This window comes from Hetaerina americana, unplaced genomic scaffold (assembly GCF_022747635.1).
Source record: "Hetaerina americana unplaced genomic scaffold, ioHetAmer1.1.p SCAF_107, whole genome shotgun sequence".
Taxonomy (NCBI): domain Eukaryota; kingdom Metazoa; phylum Arthropoda; class Insecta; order Odonata; family Calopterygidae; genus Hetaerina; species Hetaerina americana.
This window is the reverse complement of record NW_027286148.1, coordinates 1,149,957-1,170,602: the sequence shown is the minus strand read 5'-3', so window position 1 is coordinate 1,170,602 and position 20,646 is coordinate 1,149,957. Positions and strand designations below refer to the sequence as shown.

Sequence of the window (20,646 nt, the reverse complement as noted above, 5' to 3'; positions counted from 1 at the left end):
TATTAAAGAAGAAATATATTGCACTCTTTTTCCAAATTAACTAGTAAGATATGTTTTTGGAAACACTGCGTGGACCGAGATATATGGCGCACGAGGTGTGTTCAATAAATAACGGGAGTTTGAGTTATTTCAAAAGAATTTTATTCACTCCTTTATATCAATGTTATCGCCATACTATTTACCCATTTTCACTTTGTGATGTCCATGCTATTATGAGCATCAAATTTCCATAATTTTTTTGATTTTTTAATTTATTGTCATTATTTTGCATTATTTATTTATAATATTTTACCGTTCACGGTAGGATTTGGACACAGACATAACGGTACAAAAATGAGATCAATTCCTTGTCTCCATTTAGAAAACACAACCTGACACCCAGCAGTGTAATACCACAATTCCTCATACTCCCTTCCTTACTTTATTACGTCCAACTTCCCTATCCTATTCTTTCAACTTCCTCGTTTGCCTCCCCTCTATCACAGTCTTCAACATCCCAATGCATATCAGCATGCTCTGGATTCATGTTGTTAGTTCCCATGGATTTCTACCAACAGGCCGCTCTCCTCACCCACCATGCTTACTATCACTTCCTTGTTTGTTTTCCTTTCCGTCCATTTCACTCTCTCTATCCTTCTCCACACCCACATTTCAAAAGCCTCCAATCTACGCTATTCCTCCTACTTTAGTGGCCATTGCCGAATTGGATCGCGTGCAGCGTAGAGAAGCTAGATTTGTAAAAGGTTCCCACGATAATTAGTAGTGAATCCAAAATATTAGCGCAGGAAGACTGGGAATCACTCACAGAGCGAAGGTTAAATTATAGATTAAATCTCTCGCATTAATTGGAAGGGCGTCTCTTTAGCAGTAATGTTGAAAATGTATTATTACCCCCATTGTAATACGGTAGGAGAGATCATGTCAATAAAATAAGAGAGATTAAGTGTAGAATAGATAGACTTAAGATGTCATTTTTTCCATGAACGATAAGGGATCAAAATAACATTGTACGACGGCATTAAGGTCATATTCGGGTCAGAATTAGTCTGGTGTGTGTTCACCCCCTGTTACACACCCTATCGGTGGCTTGCAGGGTACTACAATAAATTCAAAAATAAATTTATAAAAACCATTAGTAATGGTATGAATTCACCAACGATTTTCATTCCTATATCGAATGCTTCATCCCTCTTTGATAATTTCCTCCACATAAACGTTGGACAGCAGAGGTGACCTGTCATTCTCCTCTCCCTAACACTGCCCATTCAGACTCTCCATCCTCCACTCACACCTTGGCAGTCCGAGACATGTACAGGTTGCGGATTAGCTTCCTATCCCTCAATACAATACAATAGAGAATAGAATACAATCAGGGCGTGTTTTTCTGTATCGTAGATTTCGAATTTTGATAGAGTTGATTGAGAAAACTAATAAACTCGTATATTGCAGAAAATAGGAATAGATTTACTTAAAGTGTGACGATGATATTTAAAACTTAGAAGCACAATGAGGTGCAGTGATTGTCCATATGGATGTTTAGGAGTTTGGTGCACTGCCCATCGTAGAAGGAGGGACAGAGCCTGAAGATAAGTTGATAGACAATATTGTAGGATGTGCATGAGGGAGTGTCGTGGGATGGGAGAGAAGCGGTGAGTTGAGAGGAGAGGCAAGGAGTGGTGAAGACGGGACATGTTTTACATTTTGATGTTTTGCAGAGTGCCAGTGTGTATTTGTGGATGGCAGTGAATTTGGATACAGGCCTGGTTGATTTTAATAAATTCGATGTATTGCCGGGTACAGGAAAAGTAACAGAGGGACATTTGCATTTATAATTTTGCAATTTTTTTTGGTTAGTCAAAATGGGGAAGAGTTCTTTCAGAATATATCTGAGAGACATAACTCCTGGGAAGATCGTTGTGTTAATTTAGAGGGAGTGGGGGGAGTGCCTTGGGAAGGTTTAAGCGGGTGAAAGTGTTGGAGGATTTTTTATCGAGAAGTGACTCAATGTAACCACAGCAGAGTAGAATGTTATGTAGATTATGGAGGAATTTGTAGAGGGAGTTTGGGTTTTCACAGAGATGGTGACTGCTGCAAGTGAGTATTCCTGGTATGGTTTGAAGACCTACGTATCTGGTGATTGCAGAAAGAAAGGAGGAATTATGGAATAGAAGGCATTATGGAATAAAACTACCACTAAATCATCCCTGAAAATGTTCATTAAATTACATGTACAAATGAAAATAATTTTTATTGGTAATAAATGGGTTTGATCGTTGAGATGGACATTTTTATATTCACATTAATGTTAGTATATGGTCATTGAATGAGAAAATAAAACTCTCTTGCTATTATTTCACAGAATGTTGAGTTTTTTCCCCAATTGGACGAACAACTACTTCCGCAACCTGGAAAATGAATAAAGTGATATATTGATAAGTGCATATAAGAATAAGATTGTTACTTGTTATTATGTACACATTTCTCAGGCAAAATTGAAAAAAATAGTACAGATTTTTTTATTTCACCGACAGTATCATTAAATTTCCCTTTTTATTTATTTGTTTTCTTGAAGGTAATTTTGAAATGATCAAGTAAATTAAATGTTAAAAATACTGCAGGTATTTACTGCATCATACAGCAGGTTCAGCAACTATCTTAAACCTCAAGATTAAATCTATTTTTTGAGTCCTTGTTTTTTAAGAATTTGTATAAAAATATGACAAAAATGAAGGTAGAATCTTTCTTAGGAAATTTACCATTGTTATAGCACAATCCTACCTGAACATTGGGAGGTGCTGAAAGGGCATGAATGACAGACTCTGTCACATTATTGGCATCGAGGAAAGGATGCTTGGCAATCAATTCCTCAAGGTTAGGGATTCCACTGGTGATCCCCATTTCTGAAGTCACAAATCCAGGACTGATGCTCTATAGGTGTAAGAAAAAAGACAATCTTAGATGGGCAAAGATACAAAGATGGTTCAAGTAAATACACCATCAAAAAACCTGAGAGTTATTTATTACTTTATTATTGTTAAGATTAGCAAATTAATTTGGGACAGCATTATCTCTCTTTCTTATTCACATCTAAGATAAATACTCACAACTCTTAAATACTCAATAAGTAAGATAAATACTCAGAATGACTCTTTTTCTCTTTTAATGTTTGATCAAAATTCATCAATTCATTCAAGGCATTACAGTAGGTTTTTGTTGTTTCATTGTCCAAGAATCATGAGAACTTCTACTCTGCCTATATTATTTCTCTCTGAATAACTTCTTCACAACCGTTCTCTGCCTTTTTTAGATTTCCCCCAACAGCATCCTCTCTTTGCCCACCTTATTCAGTAACTTGCTGTCCAACTTATTTTTCTACCGTCATTCTCTGCCGCAATCATATCTAAAAAGCCTCCAATATATGCTTTAAAAAATCACCTCAAAAACCAGGTTTCATGTTCATAAAGCACTGCACTCACTATACCTAAAGTAATCTTTATGCCTCATATTTTCTCAACATACCATCCTGAGTTCTCTTCTTCCTGCAAATGCATCATTAGCAAATGTACTTCTTTGCCCCCCCCCTCCCCCCGCTACTATTCCCATTCTCTTCCGAATCACTGCCAAAATATATCAACTGCTCCACCTGATTCCTCAATCTTACTTAAATATTAAATACAATAGCCCCCTAACTCCTCAAAAATCAACTTTTGGTTCATCTTCACCCCATTCCTCTTGCATTTTCCCAGTGAAGCACTCATTAAAAACTTCAATCCCTTGGTGTTTGTTTTCCTTTTGATACTTGTTTGACTCGATATTGCTCCAATATCTGCAAATCTAACGGACATATTCATCTTGCCACCTTTTATTCTCGGCTCAACTCTTTTCACCCTACATATCCTAACCATATGAGTTGAAAGGTTTTGGTGAGGTTGCTTGCACTCCCCTGCCAAAAACTGTCCATGTTGATTCTCTGCTACCCTTACCTATGAAGTTTGATTAAGGCAAAAGTTTTGAATAAGTCACTTCCTTCTAGTTAACCTCCTTATTTTGCAACATCTCCAATATTTTGCCCACTATACACATTCAAACAAAATCCATGAAGCTTGCAATAGCATCTTAATTATAATCTGCGTTCCTTTCTATTAATGGTCTCATCACTGCAATGGCATCATGTATTCCTCTCCCTTTTTAAATCTCTAATTGATATTTGCCTACATAATCAATTAATCCATTTTAAAAATCTTATTGATGGCCCTCTGAACTAACTCTGCTATATATGATATTTAACTTATTTTCCTATGGTGTTTACTCAGTGCAGCTCCTTTCATTGACCAGAGGAAATATTTTGGCCAAATTTCTTCCTCATGAACATTGTCTGCAAGGTCAAAAAATCCCTGCTATTTTGCCCTAAGCTCTGTATTAATTCTGTGGGGAAAATGTATTCCTACTGCCTTGTTAGATTCAATCTCCCTGGGGCTTTTTCTACCTCCCTACATTGTATTCCTGGATTCAGGCTAGCCTTCTCTACATTACATCCCCTTTCTTTATCTAGACTGACCGACCTAATATCTTTACCATTGAACTCTTCTATGTTATTTTTGCCATTTTACCTGAATCTCTTCTGGCTCTATTAATTGGTGGTATAGTTTTTCCATGATACATCTTGACAATCTTCTCATCTTCTTATGAATATCAATTTAGTTTGAATCTAAAATTTTTCGGTATTATTGCACTGATCTCTCCACCACAATATTTTACTCCATTACTTTCTTGCCTTAATATTATTTAGCTTGGTCTACAGAGTCCTACACCCTTCTGTGTTAATGGTCATTTCATTTTACTAATGCATTCATCCTCTTTAAGTATCCCTCTCTTGAACCATGACTTACCAATTCTCCAATTCCCTACCATTTCCTTTGCATCTCCTTCTACTCAGTTATTAAGCTCAACTGACCTTTCTCCAACTGCTTTCATTCCCATGTCCACACTTAGATATTTCTTAAGTTCCCATCAAGTCTTGTAACTTCTAGGATTCCTTTTTTTTCCTGTTCATCCAAATATTTGTGATGGAAATTATGACTCAGGTAATTCACCACTGCCTTCCTCAACAGTGCTTTTTACATGTAAGCATCACTCAAATAGCCCAGTGGGATGCCTTTGCACCCACCTTGCTGAGGATATCAATTTGTATGATACAAGGAATTAGCTGAATGCAAGAACCGAATACATGAAGAATGCAAATTAACTGAATACATGTCACTCACCGCAAAACTGATGTCTCTTGAAAAATTTCATCCTCGCAGAAAAAAACTGTATGATTATCTTTAGAGTACATTGCATCCTATAAATCTAAAGTTATGTTCAAAAACAGAGTGAAAAACGTTTAACTAATGAAGTGTTATATTCTGTAGATGAATTTTTCTGTGATAACCAATAAGTTTTTGAGGAAACATTATAGTTTTTCGTTTTTTGTATTTTGTCAATAGTGCCCTTTATACTCCTTGTAGCATAATAAATGCTTGCAAAACCTGTATACTCTCTGATGTATGTTGGATGACAATAATGCCTTCAATTTTTATTTGTATGATATTTTTTAATGATATCCAATTAAGGCTACTGAGATCATATATGTACAAATCTAGGATCAAAGCATGGCCACAAATTAAAATTTTAATATTGCTATGAATTGAAAAATGTAACTAACTATGACATTTCAAACTAATCTGTACATTGGATATATTTTCCTTCATTGTACCTAATGGCAGAATTTTTCCATCTCCTCCTTTTATTCACTTTTAAACTTCTTAAATTCCTTTCCTCTCTGTTTCCTAAATTGCATCCAGGCCTTAATCAAATCAAATCATGCCCCAGTATTAATAAAATTAGTTTTCCTTGCACTATCTTATCTTCCATAGATAGCTCTTTGTACAATCTTTGATGGACATGTTCATATTTTACTCAATCAAGTTCTTTTTCAACACCAATTTGTACATTCCACATTTCCATGCCTTCAACTGACCTTCAATCTGTTAATATTACAGAATATGTTCCATAGCAATGTAAAGTAGGTAAATAAAATCTATTAATAATATTTTGATCCACTTAGTGAGGATATTGAAAAAATGGAGGAAATATTTTAAATTACTCATATGAGACCATCCTGACTTTGTAAATCCTGAAAATGAATTTCCTTAAGGGTATGTATGTATTCAATAAATATAGCTACAAATTATTATAGTTGACATGAGAAGTTCATCACACTCCTGAGCCCATACATGTTTATGTGATTTTCATCCATAACATATTCTAGACCGACCTGATTAATTTTTCTCAATGCTTACCTTAACCATTTATCATAAACAATTCAATTATGAAGTCCTTTATTCAAAAAAAAGTAAATATCAGCAGCAATATTTTTCATACTTTATATCCCCGTAGAGGCTATTCCAGCTTGTCTGATCCTGATTGAATTAAATATTCATCAGGGATACTAGGCTCCACTGGAATTATACACAGTTGACTAATGATTGACAAGAGAAATATGAGTGAACAAATAGAAATGAAACCACACTCACAGTAACCCTTATTTTTGACTTGGCTTCCCGAAGCTCCTGGCAGACTCCCTCTGTGACAACTGTGAGGGCATTCTTGGATGCATTGTAGGCAAAGAACCCAGTGTTATTGGTAACGTAGTGGCCGACAACACTGCAAAAATATACAAAAAGCAGAGACAAATTGTTACTATTAATGCAAACATGGAGTTATTCATATGATTATTTGTAATAACTAGAGAACACCTCTAGGTTCTATAGAGAGAGCAATAGTTCTGTAAATCAGAAGCCAATTAATAATGATGATGGTAGCTATGAATATTGCTGGTGCATATACTGCATTTGTCAATTGAGTATAGGTAAGCATGTAAAAGTATTTTTTTTAAAGAACTCTCTTTCATCAATTAAACTTTCACACAATATAAACTATTGCAGATAATAAAAAAAATACCAGCATGGAGATGAAGCTACTTTTCACCATCTGTTTTATCCTGTCCAAATCATTGATTTGTCATTAGCGGTCATTTAGATAAACCATGCAACCTGTAAGACTAAGAAGTTATAAGAAGAACCAGAAGAGATTCAGGAGAGGTGGATAGAATGAGTATAAGAGCTTTATGGGGTATATAAGATATGCTGGCCAGTTAAGAAAAGGAAAGGGAGTGTGACATAGATAAACTAGGCCTGAGTCCAAGATGGTTATTAATATTATTTTTTATAGGAGCAGGATAATAAAGCAATAAGGGAAATGAAGTCGAGAAAGACTGTGCAAAAAATTAATAATTCCAAAGAATGGGAAAAACAAAAGAAATTGTTTTTAATGCCATATGCCGCAAAAGTGGTTCTGAGGATCATCATTGGTTACATATGGTGGAGACAACTGCCTAGGCTCTATAGATGAGTTTGGGTTAGGAAATGGGAGAGGAATGCATTTATACCACTTCTCTCCACACATATTCCAGAGTCATAACAAGAGATATTATATTCTGTCCTTAAAATCCAGTTTTCTCGAGATGTATCATATGAGAAAAGCCATTTTAAAATTAATATTAATAATTTGATCCTTTCCAAGATACAAGCTCTGTAACTTGTATCCTGGAAAATTCTCAGTCTCATTGTGAAAACCATTTGCATAAAGGATTTGCACTAGGGATAACTGGCCAGATAGGGCATACCTGTTGATGTTGATGATGTGTCCACGATCTATCTCACTCTCTCTCATGATTTTGATTGCCTTGTTGGTGCACATAATGACTCCCATTACGTTGGTGTTGAAGCACGTGTGGATCTTTTTATACTCCTCTTTCTGAACTGTGGGTGTGGAGAAGATGCAATGTGGTCAATAATAATGACCATTTTAAGGGCCTAAAATTAAACTTCTGTTCCATCCATACCTCTATCTTATGTTCACCACAGGATTTTGAAACTGAAATATTATCAGTGTCAACTTATCTTCTGGTTGTTATTCTTTATTATTAATTTTCTATTGTCTTATGGTTCACCTTAATTTCACCCAGTATTTCAATATGCAATACATGTGTCTTTCATGGTTGGTTTTTTTGGACTTGGGTAATTTTATGTGTTTAGGAGGCTTTGCAAGCATAGTATTATTCCTAGTTCCTCTTTAGTATTTCATTAAATACTTCATATTTTTAAAATACAGGTTTTTATATCCTCCCTGACTTACTCTTTCTTTTGACAGTTTTTCCTCCCAGCTTGTGCAAGATATAATCACAGCGATCTTGTTTTTAAGCAGGTTCACTCTTTTAGTGGTGTAAACAACCAGTGTCTATTTTTTGCAGACAATAAAGTGAATTTAAATGGACGGTTTGAATATTGAACTGAATATGGTGAAGTATATTGATATTTTTCCTGATATTATCATCTTTTGATAACTATCCTGTATCTAAAAAAACACATTAATTTAAATGATTGGCATAAAAGCAATTAATATGTGGAGATGGAAGAGAAAAGAGCAAAAGTTTGATAACATATTTGCATCTGTGATGCCCTTAGGAAGAAGCTAGGTAACAAAAGGAAAATGAATGTGGCAAGGTAATGCCCTGAAACTACAAGCAAGCCAATTTGATTCTTAAATATGATAGTATAAACTCAAGAGATTCTGTTTTGGATGTGACTTCTGAGTTTTTCATTTTGAATATCACCAGAAGAAGGGAAATCATCAAAAAACTGATGATTCCATTTGCTTCTCCTCGCTGAGGCATGGCTGGACATGGTTGCTTAGGTTCAAAATTTTGAAATTTCTTGTTTTTGGGTCATTTGACAACTACCTATGGGGTGATGCACTTAACTCCTTTGAAAAAGTGTATTTATTTCCTTTGGTGCTGCCCTAGCATGTCCCCCCCCCCCCCCGCACTATTTAGGTAGGTCAGGCCACAAAGATAAGATAAGGGAGATCAATTCCAGTACACATACCTGTAGATACAAATACATGTTACAGTCAGGCAATCAGGAATCATTATCGTAAGAACCAAAGTCACTATAGAAACATTAAAGACATTCCATTTACAAGTCAGGACAATATTAAATGTTGTGAAGAAAAAAAGGATACATACATATATATATATATATATATATATATATATATATATATATATATATATATATATATATATATATATATATATATATATATTAATGCTAGTAAATGTATTTGCATGCGTGTGAGTTAAAAAGATTTCCATGTGAATATTGCATTCGCCTCTGTGGGTGTATAATCATATGAATTTTGTTTGGTTTGGCAGTTGGTTTGACATGGTTTTATTCTCTTTTATGGGAGGTGACTTAATATCCCCTGCCACACGCCCATGCATCAGCTTGCGGGGTACTTTGTAGTTGTGGCATCACATTAAAGTGATGATTGTATTCTGGGATTAGTTTACTTGGTGTTTGAAAATAAAGCAGATGGTAGCACCCATTGAAAGTGGAAAAAATACCCATTTTGCATTCATACATACTCATTTTGGCTGGATGAACACAGTGGATAGTAATTTCACTCAGGAAAAATGTGATGAGACCCACAAAACAGAGGATATTCAAGGAATCTTCTCTTTCCATCCCTAATGACCCTAATTATTTCCATGATCATTGTGAACAATTATGTTCCCCCAGTTATTCCACCACAACCATTCAATTTCAGAAAGAATCAAGAATTCTAATGTTTCAGTAACCTTCAGGGAGAATATTACTACAATATTTTCTTTGAGAATCAAGTTGTATTAGTCAAAAAACTGCGATTATATTGCATTTCATTAATGAAGTGGGGAAAGCTTGAACTAGACTCTCAATTGTGCAGATATCTAAGGATTGGTATATTTCAAGGTACTGCATGATCGGATTGGAGGGCCCTGAAGGCTTTCTTTCTCTCTTTCAACACAGTTAGCTTATTTAAATACCTTATTCATGAAATGGAACTACAGCAATAGTTGTACATTAAGATGCCCATGTATAAATACATGTGATTACTTGGTTTTTATCATAAATCTTGATAACATGACATTTATTATTTCAATGTCTATGAAACTCACAAACAACTTCTGATGAATGCTCATAATTGCAGTAGATTCTTTCATTGAAATGTGTCTGTCTTTTGAGAGTTTTCATGCCTATGGGATGAATTCATGAGCATACATTTTTTTCCGTCAACCCATACTATAATTTACATTTGCATTGCATAAGCAGGCCACCAAAAGTGTATTGATGGCTAGAATTAGGTGGTATGTTTTTGTTATAGTTTTAATAAGTCCCTTATAACTAAGTGTGGAGAAATATGGGAATTGCTCCCTTAAATTTAGCACAAAGTAGAGTTTTCATTGCATATCAAAACAAATCATTTATTTTGTCAAAGGATTTGTTGAGCATATATTGAACAAATCAAAGAAAATTATACAATGGCTAATTATAATTGTAGATATTCATCGACAGAGAAAAAGATACGTTTTAACAGATATTTGCAATTTTTTCAATGGTGACATTTTATTGAGATTCTTTACACTGTCAGGTAACTTATTAAAAAGAATGAGGCCTATATTTTTAGGCGCTGGTTGGTTTTTAGAGGTCCTGATATTATAAGTATAATAATATTGATTGCTATTGTAGAATTGGATGTTGCACTTAACACTGATGATTTTTGTACATACTATATATACATACATGGAAGAGGCAGAATATGAAGCTTTTTAAAAAGGAGGCGACAGGTTGCATTGAATATTCTTTGAAAAGCCCTTTTTTGTATTTTAATATCCTAATGGCCTTTGGTGAGGAACCCCGGGAAATATCACATGTACATCACATGTGCACAGAAAACCATAATACACAGCTGTTAGGATATCATTGCTGGCAGTGTGCCTGATTGCTCTGATGAGAAAGTAATTAGAGCTTAATTTACTATGTACCTTGTTAATATAAACATCCCAAGATAATTTACTATCTGTTTCAATGCTCAGGAAGCAAGAACTGGTATTTTGTGGAATTAATTTCGCATCAATATTGAAAGAGATGTTAGCTTTTGGCTTATTTTTGTAAAAGTATACTAAGCTTGATATATCCACGTTGAGGAAGTGGGAGCTATGCTTGCACCACTCATCTAGCAGAAGTTTAGCATGGATTGACTTAGACAGCAAATCATTGATGTCTACATTGGTGTCATCAGCATAGAGAACTGGGAGTTTACCAGGCAAGGGATGTAGTCTACCTGGGAGGTGATCGATGTAAAAAAGGAAAAGAACTGGTCCCAGGGCAGAGCTCTGAGGGAAACAGGATTTGATAAATTTGGGAGGTGACACATATCTCATCCTTTTTTGGTATAGGGAAACACATTATAGTCTTTTACTTAATTATGACTTGCTCCAATCAAAAGATAAACCTCTTATGCCAAAGCTAGAGAGTTTTTACAATAGTAGTTGATGGTTAACATGGTCAAAAACCTTGGAGAAGTTTAAGAAAATTGCTGCAGATTCAGATCTATTGTCCAGTTCAGACAATATTTATTGACAACTTGAAATGAGGCAGTGGAAGTAGACCTTCATTTCCTAAAGCCATGTTAAGAGGTGGATAGTAGATTGTGGGTTTCCAAGTAGGTCATTTGCCAGTTATAAAGAACTGTTTCAAAAATTTAAATAGATTTAATAAGGAAATTGGGCTACACGGCTATATGTAGTTTATTACCCTTGCTCTTATATAAGGGTATGACTTTGGTTACTTTGAGTGGAGAAGGGAACTCACCAAATCAAACATCCATTTACAAGAAAAGTAAAGGCTGTTTAATGGTTGGGAAAGATATTTTTTGTATTAAGTTTGGAAGGCCATCTAAGCCTGAGGTGAACTTGTTATGTAGTTTTTAGATGATATACCTTAGTTCAGCATCAGAGGATGAACTTGATTGGTAGAATCCATCAATTTGAGATCAGAATTTATATTCTTTTAAGGCTTTGGTTCATTTACAATTTTCCAGATTTCTTTGGCTTTATTTGTGGCTGTAATTATTGAAAGACTTTTTGGGATTTAAAAGGGTGGTCATGTATTTTTTTAAGGTTGAATATTCTGGCTGATAGGTAGAGGCTGGTAAATTTTTTTGATAAGCAGTTGCATTTTTCATTCATCTTGATAGATATTGGACTTCATCTTATTCTTAATTTAGAAAATTTTCTGGACTTTCAAGGGATGAAGTGAAAGCAGAGATAAAAAATATAGATAGGTGGTTTAAAAGTAATTGAAGCCATCATCAAAAGAATGAGTACAGTACGCACTGGTCCAATCGTGGTAATTAAATTAATGCAAAAAAATTGATTGAATTTTCATCTGAGAAACACCTTTTAAACTGTGTTTCATTATTGTGTAAGTTAATGTGTCGACTTATTTGACTGAATAACATTGTGAGAGAAACAAATTTGCACTTTTCCACAGATTTATTTGTAACTTACAATGCATTTCAGTTCATCAAACCATCTTCAAGGACAAGACAAGATCCAAATTGTGATACATCATATTTATACCTGCTTGAGGAAGGGGGGAAGAAAAGGGTGAGGGGTAAGGTAGGCAGAGACAAATAGGGAAATATGGAAATCCCAAAGAAACAGCGAAACTAAAGAAATGGAGAGGTAAAAATTGGGGAGGGAAGATAGGCGCTTGTGGTCATTATTTGGGAGGACAGTGGCGCATAGCTGGCGGCAGGAAGGAGGGAAGAATAAAGAAGGGTTAAGTGGGAAGGGAACATGGAAGGGATAGAGGTAGGTTGAGGGATGAGGTGTAAGAGATTCTAAGGACGACATTATCAGGGAAGGGTTGTTCGACACATACTGAGAGAGGAGGGCAGGGGGTGGGTGGATGGGAAAATACGCGAAGGTTGGAGTTATTAGGAGAGAGGGAGTTTCACTTTTTGCTGTGGAAACGGAATTCTGAGGAGAGAAGAATGGTTTATAAATATATTGTCTTTTAAAAGAACATTCATATTCAATTTTGCAATATCAAGTTGCTCTAAAATATCAAGTCTTTTGCCCTTATTTTCATAGTGTAGAATCTCAGGATTAAATATACTTGAGTGGGATGATTGTACAAGATGATTAGCTAGGAGTGATGCCCCATCAAAAGCCCTCCAGCATCTTTCATGTTCTTTTATCCTAGTCTTGAAACTTCTGCCAATCTGGCCTATGTGTCACATGTCACAGAAGTCATACTTCACTTTGTAAATGCCGGATTGTAAGAGGGGTTCTAGTTTGTCTTTGTTGCAGCAAAGGATTTTCCCCAGAGTATGCGGATTATAAATTGATATATTAAATTTCCTTCATTACATTTTTGGGTAATCTTGCTAGAAAGATCACCTACAAACAATAGATGGCACCACTTTTTGGTCTTTTCTTGAGTGGAAATAAGGAAGTATAGCTGAAAAATAGCTTTAAATTTTATTTTTTTCTTTAAGAGATTGGTGACAATGTTTACACTATAGCCATTGAATACTGCTGTTGATTTTATAGTATCCAGATCATGGTTGAAATTTTTTATAGTTAGGGGTAAATCAATAAGTAGATGTATCATAGATTGGGAGACTGACAGTTTCTGGTTTATAGGGTGGCAGAAATCGGCTGGGATGATCACATCACTGTAACATGGTTTCCTGTATATGCTAAAACTATGTTTTTCATCTATGATAGATATGAGAAGGTCAAGAAAGTTCAACTCTTTCCCCAATTCGATTTCCATGGTGAGCTTAATTTTGGTGTATAAAGCATTTAAAAGATTGAGTAAACTGTCTAGTTTTCTTATACTCCCAGTCCAACAGCAGATGATGTCGTCCATATACCCGTACCAGAAGAAAATATTGGTTAGGATTGGATAGACAGAGCTAAATAATTATGAATCTGAATTGCCCATAAATATTTATGCTAATAGTGGGGACAGAGCTATGGCGTTTATCTTTTTACCTCTCCATTTCTTCAGTTTCTCTGTTTATTTGGGTTTTCCATATTTACCCTCTTTGTCCCCACCTACCTTACTCCTCACTATTTTCTTCCCTCCACCTTTCTTCAAACAGGTATAAATATGATGTATTACAATTTGAATCTTGTCTTGTACCTGAAGATGGTTCAATGAACTAAAATGCATAGTGCATTACAAACAAAACTATGGAAAAGTGTAAATTTGTTTTTCTCATGATGATGAACTTCCACTACATCTTGCCTAAATCTGTTGGGTATACCTTGGTTGCTATTAATTCTGACTCGATGTTGGTCAGAATGTTATCAATGAGGGCTCCAGAGGAAGGATGAACTCTTGTGGGTTCAGCTGTGGTGGTATGAAGGTATGATGATTGTAAATTGAGAAATTCGTGCTTTGATCTAAAATACACCAGACGATTACCATTAAAGTTTACAGTTATGATTAGTAGAGGACATTGAACAGAATCATGAGTTATTTTCAATAGTTCTGTCATTTGTTAAGGAATATTGCATATTTACTTGAGGGAGGACAGTAAACAGTAGTTACAAATAAGTCACAGTCTTTCAGGTGAATCTGCACTACACTAGATTCAAATCCTAGTTCTTCGTTCAGAAAATGGCATCAGAAATCAACTGGGGAATGATGCACTTGGACTAAGATTAGAATGCCACCGTTTTTATGCACTGATCAGCAGAAGCTGTCAGCCAAAACATAGCCCAGTGCATGAAAAACACTTAATTCACCCAAAATAAGGTGTTCATTTAAACAAATCACGCCAGGTTTATAATCACTCACTAGGACCTCTAGTTCCACTATTTTGTTGCACATGCACTGAAAGTTTATATTAAGGAGTATTAAGCGATACATTTCACCTGCTTGTGTTAGTAGGCATAGCAGTGGAAAAGAATAATTTCCTAAACAACAATTCTACCGCCAGAGATTGGGCTTCAATATTGCATCACGAAATATATCAATGCTATACTCTTCCAATTTGAGTGTGTTCAGATTTAGGTACATAAACTATGAAAGTATTAGCCAGAGGCAGCTATGATCAAGGATCAACGCTTTTTCACTATTTCAAATATATAATCAACCACAAGTGTGAGACAAATTCAATTTAGCTTGATTTTGCATCAGCTAATATAATGTAATTATTGATATGATTTGATTGTTCCTGATGACTTAGAATGAAATGTGATAGACATTAACAGGCACATTAGTGATTTCAATATTATCATTAGACAATCACTTGATTTCTTTCTTCATAAACATTTGGTTCCAGCTATTTATTTTGACTTAGAGCAACTATAAACACTTAAAAATTTAATTTTAATTCAACTGAAATCATTGGGTAAAGGTGGTAATAGGCACCCAGCAGATACAATGGAAGGAAATGAAATAGCAAAATTAAGAGAGGCAGGAAAGCATGCAAAAAAAACTGAATTAATAATACGTATTATTAAGAAATTACAAATTGCGATTTAAAATTTCTTTTCACCTGGGAAATTTTTGGCCTCATTCAGTGAGAGCAGGCCAGGCACCAAACTCGGGCCTTATCCTAGGGGAAATATTTCCATGAATAACAGTATATTAGTGATATTCAACCATTATTATTCACTGCATCAATTTTTTTTTATTTAATCAAGAGATCAATGTAGGAGTCACCACAGTGCCTTTTTCTGCTGATGGCCGCTAATACACTTGAGAGAATGAATTTGAAATCTTACTCTTGTGACAATAAATATATCTCTTTGTTCAGTGCCTCTCTGAAGTATCCATAACAAGTTTTGCATCACAAGTTTTCGAGTTTTCCCTCAAGTTCCAATCCTTTTACGCTTTGCATTTGTTTGTCCTTTATTAAACTCTGGCCGTTTTTTCTGGAGCAAGTGTAAAGACAGTTCCACTCACGTTTTGAGATGGAGGTGAAGGGGGCATAGCCTGCGTTATTGATGAGGACATGCACCACCCCAAAGGACTGCTGGATCCAGTCAAAGGCAGCTACAACATCCTCCTCCTTGCTCACATCCGCCTTGAGGGCATACAGTACACCCTTGTGATTTAAAAGTTTCTTGGCCAGCTCCTTGCCCGATGCAACCAAAGAAAGAAGAAAGGAGGCACAATTCAGCAGATTCAACATTTTTATGGAGTCCATTCTTAGCCTCAAGATAGATTAGCCTAAATATTCTTATGCCCCTCAATATTCATAGATATTCAAACCCATAATTAATTTGCCATGTACATGAATTATCAACGATATCATTTCTTCATTTTCTTCATCACACATGAAATGTGGTAATTTAATAACTGAGTGGGTGTTACAAAAAATTTCATTGACCACCAATTTTACTGGAAAGTTTATCACCTTCAATGTACTCTCCTTTTCTTATCCCTACAACGCTTGATACAAATCTCCTAATGTTCAAAGCAGTGTTGAAAGTTCTCTTCTGTTTGCTTGTTTAGAACCTCCATCAATCTTGCTTTCAATGCTTCTACATAGTCAAGTAGTCCTCTCAAGCAACAATTTGACCTTAAGAAATTAAAAAGTCAGGCGGCCAGGTCCCGTGACTATGATGGGTGGTCCAACACAGGGATACCGTATTTTGCAAAGAGCTCTTTCAGAGACAAGGAAGAATGGACTGGCATGTCATTGTCTTGGTGAAGCATCCAGGAATTTCTCTTCCACAAATCAGGTCTTCATCTCCTCACTCATACACAAAGGACAGTTTAGAACCACAATGTAATAATGTTAATTGACTGTCTGACCTTCAGGGACCTAGTGAACATAGATAATTCTACAGTAATAAAAAAAACAATATTCTTGGCTTTGGCTTTGAATGCTGATTTATTCATTTTTGCCTTTTTGTCGTGGTGAGTTTGGGCTCTTCCAATGCATTGCCTAACACTTTGTTTCATGATCATAGGTAAAAAAAACCATGATTCATCACAAGTAATCACTTTGTCTAAAAATTTGGTACTATTACTTTCTGCATGTTGAATGATTCATGCAAAATCTGATAGACACTTCTATCTAGATAGACACTTTCTTTGTTAATTCCAGAGATTTTGGCAAGAGCTCAGACATATAGACAACAATTTTCATTGATCCCTTTACCGATATTCTGGATGTTTCTGCCCATTTTTTATGTTTAAGGTGGTCCAGGGCACAGAGCACATTCAGTCATTTGATGTCCCTCCTTCAAACTTTCAAGCACTCAAAAACTTGCGTGCATGATAAATATTCATTTCCAAATCTGAATCTGTTCCACCAGATGAAAGCGCAAAGATGGGCTGAATGCCACAGCAACACTGAAAGATGTACAACTGTGCCCATTGAGCTTAGGGTGGGGGAAACATCAACATACACAGACATGTTCAAACCTGCTGTGACATGCTTGCTGTTTGCCAGTAGCAGCTCTAGGCCAGTTATTTAATTACCACGCCTTCTATGTACACAGTCCTATTTAAATCACTTACATTATCCATTAATATACTGTATTTTAGCTCATTCGTGAATAAGGGTTTGTCAGCTTTTGTATTACCTTTTGTCTTAAAAAATAATTTTTGTTTATAGTTTCACGTGTGTAATTTTCACTTTGTAATAGAAAATTCTGAAAATGATTATAGTATTTCTATTACAATATTTAGGTAAGACTAAATCGTTTAAAAAAAGAAGTATGGAATGAAATTATGGCTATCCAAGGTAAGAAAAAGGAATGATATAAAAACAATGATCCTCAGCAATCTGACCCCTTTATTTGTCTTTGTACATTTTTGATCTCGTAAAACTCTGTCAGTACATTAGTAGCTCAAAAGGTCTAAAGATCTACAGCCACTACTCTTTGAACAAGTTAAAGCCATTATTATAAAAGAACGTTAAAATTATATATTTTCATCAGTTCTTGGGCAGCAAACATTTTTGTACTGAGCTTTAGCAAATCTATGTCAATACATCTTGGTAATCTATGACTTGGAATCATTAACTTCCATTCTATAACTCATGCCGCTGGCTAAATCTCTTAAAGGGAGTTCTGGATGGCATACCATGCGTGTTCAAATAAAGTTAAAATATTTGGATTGATTTCTATGATCTCTTGAGAACTGGTGTGTCAGTTTTACTAAGTCCCTGCCCAAATACTTTGGGGTTGCACTGGCCAATAATTTGATCAGGTAAACTCGCCTTGCTGCATTCAATAAAGTTAATGTGATCCTATACAAATTTATGAACGAGATAAAATTGTTACCTCTTCAAATACTGTGTCTCATGTCCTATGATCCATCATTTCAATTACTCTTGTTTTGAATATCATGCTAAAACAGGGAAACTTAGCCCTGAGATTCAACTGGTGCTTCAGTCATGAACAATGCTGCTTTAATTATTAAAAAATTAAATCAATGTTTAGCATATCATAAGGAAGTAATCCAGTTTGATATTAAATGTAGAATAAAATAATTTTTTTCCAAGTTCTGTATTATTACTTGCGCATAGAACTTACTCAATGGTACCACTAAATACTCAAGTACAAAATAAAAACAAATCCGTTACATATTTTCACTGTCAGGACAGAATTGTTGCCCTCAGAATATCTTCTGATTGTTCATGTTCCTCAACACAGGATACATGCATAACAAAAATACTTCATGGCTGTTGGGGGTTCCAAATGGTATCCCATGCGAGGTCAAGTATTCTCAATCATTAGCTAATTTAAAAATGAAAATTTTAATGCATTTTTTGTGAAATAAATTTTCTAAAAATTTCATTTTGACAAAGATTTGAATGTTTAAATGTTTGAAAAAAGCATTTTCCGGTCAAACTACGTTGCTGTTTATTTTTGTATGCTTAATGCAACCTCAAGCAATGGTTTTCAATTTTTCATTATTAGTAGACAAAGAAAAATAAATGATTCGGCTCAAAGAACAATAAATGGAATAAAATTTTACTTTGATACTCTCTTTCACATTTGAACATTTAATTTTTCCCAAATACTACTCAAAATTGGTATTTCTAAAAAATAAATATCTTTGTATTATATTTTTCTGCAACAAGTGCTGTCTTCATTTTGTTACCTGAAAATGATGTTATACATCAAAACCCAGTCATACAATAACACTTATCTTGTGGAAAATTGTTACTAACCAGTCTTCATCACAATCAGTTAATGTACTTAATTTCAGTATTAAACAATATTTCAATAGTTGCATATTCTATCAAATAAACCACCTACCATTCTTAAATCAAGTATTACCTCTTCTTCACCACTTTTTTATCTAAAAATTCATCTTTGTTTACCTTTCATTCAATCATCTTTAAACATAATTATTATATGAGAAACAGTGCAAGCCTATGACCTGAGTTCTGCATCCTAGCAGATAGTTTCTTTTTTTTCAAAACAAATCAGCATCGAGAGAGATTGAGAGGAACTGAAGGCCACTATCGATGATTTTGTCCTTTGGTGCACACAGTATACACTTGCAGTGATGGAGTGGTAAACTCAGGCTAAGCAATGTTACTTATTCTTTTGGACACCTACAACCATTATTAGTTGACATTGCTTTTCTGATTCCAGTGTCATTTTATAGAATTAGTTTGTCACACATCTTCAGCGGCATTTGCTTCACCCCAGCCTACCTTCACGAGTTCAACCCTCCTGGCCAGTCCAATTACAATCATACCATGGTCCACCAATGCTGTCACTATGGAGGCACCAATGCCTGCGCTGGCCCCTGTCACCACGGCCACTCGACCAGCCCAACGCTCCATCCTGGAGAGTTTACTGGTAATCCACTGCTGAGTACAGGGGAAGGGTTGCTTGTTGGAGTGCCAAGAGGGGACTGCGCCTTCACTGCTGTTCAACAAGGGGAACATGGGAGGGAGTATTACATTGAAAAGAAATGACAATCTCTAGCCCAAAACAAGTCATGCATTTTCTGTCAACCACATTAAATAAGGGTGAAAAAAATATGGTACCAAGGGAAAATATGTACCTTTGTCACAAAATGGGAAATTATCATCTCAAATAATACACTACCTAATACACATTAGAAAGTGGATGTGCCCATCTGTGCTAAAATTCACATATCCTTATTTGAGTGTCATATCATGTGCAAATATAAACCTTATAATAATGAATTGACTCAAGCACTGGGTACATTTTCATCAACCCGTAGCACTTAATACACCATAAAATTGAGCAATCATAGGTCTTGAAGGAAGCATGAAAAATTTTGCTCCAACCTTGGTAATAGTTTTTCAGAGATATTTTAATTGTTCAACAAACCGATGTTTTTGAGGGACTCTCAAAGAGAAACTTGGTATTACGAATGACCTCATAAGGAGTCAAGAATGATGCTCATTTACAGAACCCCTGACTGAATGACCATCTGCATCAATGGATGATGGTCATGTCTGGGTAATTCATTGAATTTTTGTAGTACTGGGAAAAAATTATTGAAGCTGCTGAGGAAGTGAATATCAGCAGAAGATCTGGCCATCATATTTTGGTTAAAAATCTTCAAAGTTGCTGAAACACTACAAAACTTGCACGGGTGGTGCTGACAGATGCGCTTCCTCACTAATATGACTGATTGCTTGCAATATAAGGGGAATGGGTTATCAAAATCATGCTGTTACCCTCAGCATGCT

General features: G+C 35.3%; 1 protein-coding gene across 1 annotated transcript; it reads right to left on the bottom strand.

The window, feature by feature from the left end:
- Positions 1 to 2,348: 2,348 nt before the first annotated feature.
- On the bottom strand, positions 2,349 to 19,764 carry LOC139700724 (farnesol dehydrogenase-like). Its single transcript, XM_071599172.1, has 7 exons — positions 19,633 to 19,764; positions 15,915 to 16,086; positions 14,247 to 14,351; positions 7,727 to 7,862; positions 6,576 to 6,705; positions 2,779 to 2,928; positions 2,349 to 2,405 (listed from the first exon to the last, which is right to left on the bottom strand). The coding sequence occupies exons 1-7, from the start codon at positions 19,762 to 19,764 to the stop codon at positions 2,349 to 2,351; spliced, it is 882 nt and encodes a 293-aa protein (XP_071455273.1).
- Between the last annotated feature and the right edge of the window lie 882 nt (positions 19,765 to 20,646).

Excerpts from the sequence above, each read along its gene's own strand:
- LOC139700724 (XM_071599172.1), bottom strand. The coding sequence starts at position 19,764 with ATGGAGCGTTGGGCTGGTCGAGTGGCCGTGGTGACAGGGGCCAGCGCA. Across the intron at positions 14,352-15,914 it reads CTTCACCTCCATCTCAAAAC|CTGAACCCACAAGAGTTCAT; the intron begins GTGAGTGGAACT and ends ATACCACCACAG. Across the intron at positions 7,863-14,246 it reads GGTATACCCAACAGATTTAG|TTCAGAAAGAGGAGTATAAA; the intron begins GCAAGATGTAGT and ends CCACACCCACAG.